The sequence below is a fragment of the Cyprinus carpio genome, chromosome A23 (assembly GCF_018340385.1).
Source record: "Cyprinus carpio isolate SPL01 chromosome A23, ASM1834038v1, whole genome shotgun sequence".
Classification (NCBI taxonomy): domain Eukaryota; kingdom Metazoa; phylum Chordata; class Actinopteri; order Cypriniformes; family Cyprinidae; genus Cyprinus; species Cyprinus carpio.
The window spans coordinates 19,973,715-19,985,331 of NC_056594.1; the positions used below are offsets into that span (position 1 = coordinate 19,973,715).

Sequence of the window (11,617 nt, forward strand, 5' to 3'; positions counted from 1 at the left end):
AGGTAAGTGCAACAGGGACGGTATAGTCATGAAGCAGGATGGAGATGGCTTCTTCCACGACTGGGATTGATAGTGGTTAGTTGTTAAAATGTGGGATAATAGCCTAGACTCAGTGAGATTGTTAAAAATGTGTGAAGACATCGTGGAGTTCTGCTGCACGTCTTCAGTACACGCCCAAGGGATGTTGTCAGGCGGAGCTTTGCGGGCATTGATCCGCTAAAGGATCTCCTCACACTAGTCAAGAGCGATCAGATTCACTCACCTGGTCGCCGGGATGGAGGGGGTCCTCTGTGCAGTGGTGTGTTTGTTGCTCAAAGCGAGAGAAGAAGGTGTTCAGTACGTTTCAGTAGAGAGATGTTGTTGTCACAGGTCCGTGGTGGGGGGCTTGTAGTCCGTAATGTTCTGTATTCCTGCACAGCTCCTAGTGTCATCTGCTGCGCGAATTGGTGGAGCTAGCATCCTGGAGTGCCTGTATCTTAGCTCTCTGATGCCGGGGACAGTTGGCCCTAGCTGGGCTCAGTGGCCTAGACTCATCTCAGTCTGAAGGCAGCATTCCGTGTCTTCAGGAGTCTGTAGACCTCCCACCCGTATCCATGGCTTCTGGTTGGCCAGGACATGATGGTTATTTGTGACGGTTACATCATCAATAATTATGATTAGGGCAGTACAGTCTCTGAGTACTCTGGAGGCGAGTGGTGTATTGAATGTGGCAGCCTGTTAACATCGGTCCAGTTCTGTGGTTGAAGCAGTTCCTGAAGGAATCTCTGCTGATCCTCTGGCCACCACTTTAATCTGTTTGGTAAAAACTGTTTGGCGACTTTACTGCGTGTGGGCTGTCTGCCGGCTTAGCAACAGTGATGTGGATCTGAGGATCCGAGGTGGGGGAGGGAGGAGGTCTCTTGTAAGCCTCTCTGGGGGTAAAAAGTCCAACATGGTATACTCGTGTTGGAAAGTGATGTGTGGTGTCTTTTTGGAACCCCACTCTACGGTCAGCATGGTTGAAAATCCCCACTATGAATGAGAAAAGCAGAGGGACTTATGAATTCTACTTGAACAGTTTGCAGCCAGTGGATTAAAAAAGAGGTTGATAAATCCCACAGGGACATGAGCTATTTCTAAAGACTGGAAGATAATACTTTTCATATGAGAACATAAGACTAGCAACCACACAGAACACTTAAGAAACCATCGTGAAAAAAGGAAGAAGTTTTTTTATGGGGGGGAAAACGGTGTAAAATGCTTGTATATTTTAAACTTTATGTATATTGTATGACATAATGCTAATTTACAAATTTACTTGTTTGTATTAAAATATATATATTTATTTCATTTGAAATGTATCGATAACCACCACGATAAAACACGTGGTACACCTTTATAGCTATTTTCTGTTAATGTGCGAGACTTTTGATTCATTAGCCGCTGTTGGTTAACAATTAAGAACTAGATAAAAATATTTGTCAAGACAAACATTAAGTAGGCTTGAGAAAACATATAGCCTGAAAGTTTAAAGTAGCTGTAAAAGCTTGAAAATTTACATACTGTAGATTAGATAGACGTTGATAGAATGTTGCTAGCATTTTTAACACACTGATAACATGATTTAACAAGTTGTTCCATGTTTTTAACATGATTAACATGTTGTTAACATGTTGCTAGCATGTTTCTAACGTGATTTACATGTTGTTAACATGTTGCTACCATGTTTCTAGCGTGATTAACATGTTGTTAACATGTTGCTAGCATGTTTCTAGCGTGATTAACATTATGTTAACATGTTGCTAGCATGTTTCTAGCGTGATTAACATGTTGTTAACATGTTGCTAGCATGTTTCTAGCGTGATTAACATGTTGTTAACATGTTGCTAGCTTGTTTTTTAGCATGATTGGCATGTTGTTAGACTGTTGCTAGCATGTTTCTAACAATTAGAATTCTGATATCATGTTTCTACCATGATTTAGCACATCGCTAACATGTTTTAACATGTTAGCATCATTTACCACACTGCTAACATGTTTTAACAAGATTTAACACATTGCTAGCATGTTTCAGCATATTATTATTAACATGTTACTAGCATATTTTAACACTTTGTTAGCATGATTAGCATGCTGTAGTTTCTAAGCTTGGCTAGTGATAGATAGAAACAAAAGTTTAAGTTAATCGTATGTTGTATAAATCGTGGAGTTCTGAAATATTATGGGGTAGTTCATAGTTTTTACTTACAATAATCATTTATACCAAATTATACTACATATATGTGATTTTCACCGTATATAAAGTAACTTACAGTTAACCAGCAGGTTTTCTGGAGCATTGTACATATTCCTGCAGTTTTATTTTATACAAGATGGCGGCGCGTCCACACGCAGCGGCTTCTCTCTGTCCCGACAGAACGGTGTTTTCGTGTTTTTGTACGTCGTCATCGCGTCTATCTGTCTTTAAGCGCGCATACAGTCGTGAGATGGGTTTTCTGCTGGATGTCGGCAGAGCGCGCATTTTTTAGAGTTAAACCTCCGCGCACGCGGAACTGCTGCGAGATCTCGAACTGCTCCGGAGGCCCAACATCATCACCGACCCTCTACTGCATCTCGCCCACAGCGGAAGGCGCCACAAGCGGCGTGAGAGGAAGCAGAAGAGGGGTAAGCGCGGAGGTATCCGGGCTAGGCTAACGGCTAACCCACACAAGCCATCTATCCCCACCGTCGTACTGGCTAACGTACGCTCTTTGGACAATAAACTGGACTACATCCGATTACTACGTTCAACTCAGAGGACTGTAAGAGACTGTTGTGTGTTTGTATTCACGGAAACATGGCTCAGCGACAGCGTTCCGGGACTGCGCCATTCAGCTCGACCAGCTGACGTGCTATCGAGCAGACAGAGCTCGCGTCGCGGGAGGAAAAAACCCGCCGGGCGGCGGGCTTTGTGTTTTACATCAATGACGCGTGGTGCCGCGATGCTGTTGTGATCTGCAAACACTGCTCACCCTGGTGGAGTTTATGATTATTAAGTGCCGGCCGTTCTATCTGCCGAGGGAATATACTGCCATACTGCTCGTTTCGGTTTACATTCCCCCGAACAACAGCAACAGCAACAGGAACGATGCACTAACTGAAAACTGTACCAGCACATCAGTGAGCAGCAGACAGCACACCCCCGATGCTTTTCTCATCATAGCTGGGGATTTCAACCATGCTGACTTAAAGAGTGTGTTTCCTAAAATACACCAACACATTAACTTTCCAACGAGAGGTAAAAACATATTAGACTTTGTTTACACCACACAGAGAGGAGCTTACAAAGCCCTCCCCTCCCCCACCTTGGTGCCTCAGACCACATCACTGTCATGCTAATGCCTGCATACAGACCGCTTGTTAAAGTCGCCAAACCAGTTCAGAAACAGATTCAAGTGTGGCCAGAAGGATCGTCTGAGGCTCTTCAGGACTGCTTTGATACAACTGACTGGAATATGTTTAAGCAGGCTGCCACTTATAATAACTCCACTGACCTCCAGGAGTACTCGGAGACTGTCACTGCCTACATCACCAAGTGTATTGAGGATGTAACAGTCACAAAAAACCATTACTGTCCGGGCCAACCAGAAGCCGTGGATGACAGGGAAGTCTACAGACTCCTGGAGACGCGGAACGCTGCCTTCAGAGCTGGAGACGAGACGGGGGGCCTGAGAACAGCCAGGCCCAACCTATCCAGCGGCATCAGAGAGGCTAAGAGACAGTACTCCAGGAGGATAACCCATCAATTCAGCAAGGACAGCAGAGACACTCGGAGCCTGTGGCAGGGGGGGATACAGACCATTAGGGGACTACAAGCCCCCACAGCGGACCTGTGACAGCAACATCTCTCTGCTGAACGAGCTGAACACCTTCTTCGCTCGCTTTGAGGCACAAAACAGCACCACTGCACAGAAGACTCCACCACCTCCTCCAGTGACCAGGTGATGATGCTGACCCCACGACAGCGTGACGGAGATCCTTCAGCAGGATCAATGCACGCAAAGCTCCGGGTCCTGACAACATTCCTGGGCGTGTACTGAGAGACTGTGCAGCAGAACTCACTGATGTCTTCACAGACATTTTCAACATCTCACTTAGTCAAGCTGGTGCTTCAAAGCTACCACCATTATTCCAGTCCCGAAGAAGCCATTTCCATCATGCTTTAATGACTACCATCCTGTTGCACTTACTCCCATCCTCATGAAGTGCTTCGAACGGCTAGTCATGCACCACATCAAGTCTGCCCTCCCCCCCTCCCTGGACCCATTCCAGTTTGCATATCGGTCCAAAAACCGGTCGAGCCGATGATGCCATCTCAATACCCTCCACTCAGCACTCACACATCTAGAGGAAAAAAGACTCATACGTCAGAATGCTGTTTTCATAGACTTCAGTTCAGCATTCAACACAATCATCCCTCTCAACAGCTCATTCACAAACTGGTCGAGCTGGGGCTCAACACTCGCTGTGCAACTGGCTGTTGGACTTTCTGACTGGAAGACCTCAGGCAGTACGTGTCGGCAGCAACAAAATCTAGCACCATCACATTGAACACTGGGGGCCCCCCAAGGTTGTGTGCTGACCCCCTCCTCTTCACTCTGCTGACCCACGACTGCACACCGTCACACAACTCCCACCTCTTTATTAAGTTTGCGGATGACATGACTGTTGGTGGGTCTCATTAGCAACAGAGATGAGACAAACTACAGGAGCGAGGTGAGCCGCCTGGCGGGTGGTGCAGTTGACAACAATCTCTCTCTGAACGTGGGAGAAGACGAAGGAGATTGTTGTGTGGACTTCAGGAGAGCGCACACTCAGCATTTTCCTCTGACCATCAACGGTGCGACTGTGGAGAGAGTGAGCAGCACCAAGTTCCTGGGTGTGCACATCACAGAGGACCTCTCCTGGACCGACAACACCGCAGCACTGGCACGTTTCCAACCAACACTTTTTATACTTTATTTGAAAAATGAGTGGAGTTTTATGATCATTTACTTATTGTACACCTTCTACAGAGGCACCATCGAGAGCACTTCTGACCAGCTGCATCACTGTGTGGTATGGCGCCTGCAACGCGTCCTGCCGGAAGACTCTGCAACGCATAGTGAGAGCAGCTGAGAAGATCATTGGTGTCTCTCTCCCCTCCCTCCAGGACATTTATGGAACCCGTCTCACTCGAAAAGCCCTCTGCATTGCAGGTGATCCCACTCACCCGTCACACAGCTTCTTCAGTCTGCTGCCATCAGGGAGGAGACTGCGGAGTCTCCAGGCCAGGACCAGCAGACTGAAGGACAGCTTCATCCATCAGGCTGTCAGGAAGCTGAACTCGCTCCCGAACTTACCCCCCCGTCCCTCTTCTGCCTCAGGCACCCACTGAACTATGAACCCCCCCCCCCCAGGTCCCACATCCCCAGGTCCTTCCACCCCCCCCTCCCTCTAACATACGAATGTCATGCACCAGTCACTTTGTGCAGCAGTGGTCTGCTCACTACCTCATTCACCATGGATCTGACATCATTCTACCTCCTCATCAGTCAGTTTAATAAAATAACTGCTCTGAGCCCTTTGTCACTTTGTCACTTTTAATCAGACTGAATAAGCTTTTTTTTTATGCACTAAAAAATCTTTTTTATCTGCACTGTTTGTTCACTGGTTTGCACTCTATCTGCCATGTGCCTTGCGCTGCTTTTATTTAACCTATTTTTTATTTTATTTTTTCTATTATGTCCTTTTTTTACATTCCCTTATTGTATAGTTTTATCTTATATTTTATATTTTATATTGATCTAGATTTTTAGGCTCTACTGTTAGTGTTATCTGTATGCACCGGGGGTCTGAGAGTAACGCAATTTCGATTCTCTGTATGTATGTACTGTACATGTGGAAGAATTGACAATAAAGCAGACTTGACTTGACTTTTTCAGGACATATTCTTCCTCATGGCTGTCTGCGCATGTATTATTCTCACTTACAAGGGCCTCCCGCTCCTGAGCCGTGAGATCTGACACCTCCAGCTCGGCTCGTGAATGTGCTTCTGCAGCTCTCGCGGGGGCGAGCGAGTATTTTTGGCGGGAATGTCTCGAGTTTGACAGCTGCCGTTGCCGGGAACGGGCTGCCCCGGAGCGCGCCCACGCCTCGAGGATTCAGCGCTCTGTAACCACAGAAATGTCGCCCAAAAAACAGATGAATCACGTGCGACAGGCTGTCACAGGCGTTTATAGACGGAACCATGTTTGGTCTCAGCTTCCGGAAGCAGAAACGGTCCTTTAGAGCTCATTATACAATGTGCTGCAAGACACAACGATAATGCAACGATGATGACATTAAACTTCAGTGTGCAATAATATACCACTTTTAAGTGACTCAAACATTAACAGTTTTAGCATGGCATTTTAAATTCCTCAAACATCTGTCTTTATATATACACTCTTGAATACATTCTTAAAGGAATAGGTTACACTAAAATGCAGATTTGCTGAAGGCCATCCGAGATGAGTTTGTTTCTTCATCAGAGTTGGAGAAATGTAGCACTGCATTAGTGTCTCAAACTTAATCACAATAATCCATAATAACGCTTCCTCCAGTGAAAAAGTGCATCTTCTGTTGTCTCTCACATCAAAATCCAGACACATATTTGTTTAGAGCTGTTTAAACGCTGCTTGATCTGTGCAGATTTCTCTCCTGATTCACACCAGAACACTTTTTCACTGGAGGAAGCGTTATTATGGATTATGGACTCATGTTTGAGGTAAAAACGTCTTAAGATGTTAACTGATGGACTGCAGTGCTGTGGATTATTGTGATGTTTTTATCAGCTGTTTGGACTCTCATTCTGACGGCACCCATTCAATAAGGTTCTTTGGGGAACCAAATTTCTTCTATGGCATTGCGAGGGAATTGGGACATTTACTTTTTAAGAGTGTAAAACACAAATAAATGCAGTCACATGATTCTATTATTTTACCTGCGAGTCAGCCAGCTGTCTGTTTGGATTTGTTTAATAATTTTTAAGTGCATGCATACAGAAGGATATTACATGAATATGGGGATCTGAGAGCTCAAACAATCAAGAAGACTTCCAGATATTTAACCTGTAAACAACAACAACAACAACACCTAAAATACATTTAATGGGCAACCAAAAGTGCATAAGATATTAAGATTCGTTTTTGTTAAATGAAAGCGCATGCATTTATCACACTTGTTTACAAAATAAATTAATTCATTTATTATTCCACAGCAGCGTTGCATTCATATTAGACTGAAAAGGCCATCCCAAGCTCCACCTGAGTCTCATCATCTAATAAAAGAAATCTCCATGGGTGCTGAATGCTGGTTAAATGTTATTATCAAAATAAACTTTATGACTCATATTTGAAAATCATAGATGCATCCGCAGTTCAAATGCGCGCCACGGCTCATTAGCCGCTCTGGAGAAATGAAGCGTTACATAACACGCCATTAAATGAGACGCAGCTCAACGATTCAGCGGAGATGTTAATCTCAGTCACTCGTTTGCCGTATGATCATGATCTCACATCGTTTACAAACATGCAGTGTTTATGTAACGCGAACTCCTTCTACTCATATTAGCTATATGAGCGTGCACGAGCATAATAAATGCTCGATTTAGCGTGACATTTAGATGCATGCAGGAAGGTTGTATGCAGGAGTGTCGCTGTCCGCGGTGCTGAAGGCTCTGAAAGCTGCAAGCGGCGGAGGCTGATGCATCAACTGCATTACCGATCTAGAAGCAGTTTCCTTTACAAAACATCAGGAAAAGGGAGCAAAGTTGATTAAGATCAGCAGTTACGCAACAGATGGGTGTAGATGCATAACAGAGGCTTGATATTTAACATATTTCCTGTTACAAATCAGCTGAATCTCTAAAATGCAAACCACCGTGTGTGGCTCGTTTGTGGTTAAAAGTCTGTTATATCCGCATTGCACGAACTTTCAGCGTGCATTCATTGTCTCGCTGTTGCTGTTCGTCGTTTTAACCCATCAGATCATTTGTCAAAAGTCACCCGAGGCTATTTCACTTTGACACTGTTCCATTGCGAACATAATGGCCGCCTGTCATTCACAAACCGCCTCATTTTTCCGCAATGGTCTTCAGGAAAGTCGCCGCTACGTCACGCCCCGTGCCCATTTTCGGAGGGGAACCCCGTCACATCCTCTGCCCATATTTGGGCAAGAGCCGTCTGGAGTCAGCACACGGCGGGGAATCCTTCTGCCGACGTAGATGAGCGGTGGGCGGAGCCTCGGTGGAGCTGAACGATATAAAAGAGGGACGAGGAATTCCGGTAAACGAATCGACGGAGACCAGAACCCGAAGAAGCCTACTGGAATCCCAAAACAGGATTGCCATTCGGAAATAATTCCTTGTGGATTTTGTGCCATTTTCACATCGACATCATGCTGAACACCGTGGACTTCAGCGCTTTGGATCTGCTTTGCGCTCAAAGCCTTCCTTTGGAGGGACAATCCGCCGTTCAGAATCAACCTGATGCTGGTGAGCACTGGATTTGATCTTATTCATATTAAATCAGTACATGTTCGAATCATTAACTAATGCAAAAGCACTGCATCTCTTGATAAAAGGTCAAATTGCATGCAATGCATAAAATATAATGGAATTTAAAAATGCACTTTTAGTTTAGATTCAGTCCTGATGCAGTGAGTCAACAGCAGTCGCTTATGTAACGCCTCTCTGTCCTCTTTCCTCGCAGCTTGCGGTTTGTTAAAGCCTAAAGCGGAGCCGCTGGATGCCGGTTTCCCCGATTGCTCCAACGATGGCTTTCCGCCGTCGCCGCTCACCTACACCGGCAGCTTCTACACGGAGACCGGGCCGTGCAGCGCGGACGCGCTTCTCAACATCCTCACGGAGATCGTCGGCATCTCCGACAACTTCTCCGGAAACTCTCGCGGAAGCGCGCTGTCGCGGCAGGAGTCGCTGTTATCCACCGGGAGCTCGCTGGGCTCGCCGGAGTCGCTGTGCAACGACTCGTCGGACGAATTCGCGGATGTGAACTCCTGCCCGGCGATCAAGAGCGAGTTTGGCAGCAGCTGCAATGGTGGCGATCTGTTCGATTGCTTCACTTCTCACGAGCCTTCAGACCTGGATGACATCATTGACCTGCTCTCTCCGTTGGGTCCCGAGACCGACTCGGTTTTGGACACGTGGATCAAGCAAGAGCCGCTGGAACAAGCGAGCGCGCTGAACTTCATGCCCAACTTCCAGATTCCCGTCACGGCGCATGAAAACAGCCTCTACAGGACCATCTCGTACCCGTGCGCCACGACCGCGCTCCTGGACTCGCTGCTCTCCACCAACACGCGCAGCGCTAAACCGCGCGCCAGGAAAGGCGCGGCCCGCGAGAAGCCCTTTTCCTGCCCGGTTGAGAACTGCGAGCGCCGCTTCTCGCGCTCCGACGAACTCAACCGCCACGTGCGCATCCACACCGGCCACAAGCCCTTCCAGTGCCGCGTGTGCCTGCGCTGCTTCAGCCGCAGCGACCATCTCACCACCCACATGCGCACGCACACCGGCGAGAAGCCGTTCTCCTGCGACGTGTGCGGGCGTCGCTTCGCGCGCAGCGACGAGAGGAAGCGGCACGGACGCGTGCATCTCAAGCAGCGCGAGAGGATGCAGCAGAAGACGGAGCTCCTGGCCGCTGCGTGCGCGTTTTCCCTGCCCGGACTCGTGTGAGCGCGCGGAGCATCCTGTTGGTTCCGTTCTACCCGAAGTTTATGCTCGCGGCGCGGCTCATCCGCAATAGCAGATCTGCGTTCCGAAAGCCGGAAGTGGAAGAGTCTATAATAAAGCCTGAAGCGAGCTTGGCATGCGAGTGAAAGCTTAAAAACTCGTCGTCTGCGAAGCCAGACATGTTTTAGCACTTCCGGTGGACAGTCTCAAGTGTTTAAGTCGCACAAAACCATGTTTTTCTACCTGCGCTGACGTCGAGAACGTTGATCACTCAAACCTCAGATGTTGTTTATGGAATACGTCCTGCATGTCTTGATGTGAACGTGTACTTGTTACCACGCTGGCATGCGACACAAGTTGTATTTTGATACATCACTTTATAAAGCACACGAAAAGAGCTCTATATATTTGTACGTTATTGACTGTAATTTTGTATCGTCGATTTTCAAGAGAGTATACGAAGAATCTATCTTATAGATTTTTTTAAGTGACTGTATTCCACTTTTGACAGTAGAATGTGTTTGGTTGGTTCTTGGGAACCTGATGCGCTAGAGTATTTAAAACTTCAACGTCGTAGTTGAGTTGCAGTAGCACACTTGGATGTGCAGATTGGCCTCTGGATTCTCCTGAGGTCGTTTCGATATTATTGTCTATTTGCCTTTGAAAACTGTTCTCGTGCAATGAAACGCTGTTAAACACCTTGTGAATATTTGAGGCTACTGAATGTTTCAAATAAAACTTTATTTACTGACATCATTCCGAGTCTTTAAAGCTTATGTAAACACACATCCATACACTTCATCATCAGACTAGCTCCACACTTTTGCGTACAAATACTCACTATTTACTAGGGCTACTTTCCATGTCGTACAATTATAGTAAATTCATCAAAATGAAATAAAATAAAAATGATAATAAAATGAAATAAGCATGTGCCAACTTCTGGTGTGCAAGCCAAACATAATAAAATCTTTCATACTAGGAACATATAGGTGCAATAATAAATCGTTTTTATTTTGTACTTTTTCTATATTTTATTAATTCAACAAATTTTGGATTAAAAAGTCATACAGGTAATAAAATAAAATAAAAATAGTCCTTAAACTGTGAAAACTGAAAAATTTATTTTTATAGTACTTTTCCTATACTGTAGTGATTAAACAAATCTTTTGATTAAAATTTCATACAGGCCATAAAATAAATACATATATAAATATAATAAATAATGATATGATATGTTATGATATGCAATAAAATAATTAAAATTAAATAAAATATATTTTAGACTTTTAAAAATACTGAAACATATTTTATACTGTACTTTTCCTATATTGTAGAAATTAAACAAATGAGAGAATTCAGATTTCATACAGCCAAATAATAAATAAACAAATAAATAATAAGTTCGTATTTTATACTGTGAAAAACATTGAAAAATAATTTTATGCTGTAGGTTTGATGTATTGCAGTAATTAAACAGATAATCAGATTTAACTTTAACACATGTTCTTAATTACCTTGAAAAATAAAGTGTTTTATACTTTCCATTTGGTCGTTTTCACACTAACGACATGTCAGTCTAGCGCCATCTATTGGTGGAGAATGAAATACCTCACATCTCTCTCTCTCGCTCTCTCTCTCTCTCTCTCACACACACACACACACACACACAGACACACACACACACACACACACACACACACACACACACACACTCAGATACACACACATATAGAACCCAGTAACAGTATATCAACTCAGTCTATGTAATATATTGTAAAGAAAAATTAGCATATACGATCTCTTATATCTCAAAGATACTGTATTCAAACATATTTAATCACATATTTAATGTATTATGATGTATTATGGACAAAACTGCAGCGTATT

At 44.7% G+C, this 11,617-nt stretch overlaps 1 protein-coding gene across 1 annotated transcript; it reads left to right on the top strand.

Annotated features, from left to right (window-relative positions):
• The first annotated feature begins 8,189 nt into the window (after window positions 1-8,189).
• LOC109092221 (early growth response protein 1-B-like) lies at window positions 8,190-10,483 on the top strand. Its single transcript, XM_019105971.2, has 2 exons — window positions 8,190-8,533; window positions 8,751-10,483. The coding sequence occupies exons 1-2, from the start codon at window positions 8,437-8,439 to the stop codon at window positions 9,728-9,730; spliced, it is 1,077 nt and encodes a 358-aa protein (XP_018961516.1). The 5' UTR covers window positions 8,190-8,436; the 3' UTR covers window positions 9,731-10,483.
• Window positions 10,484-11,617: the final 1,134 nt, after the last annotated feature.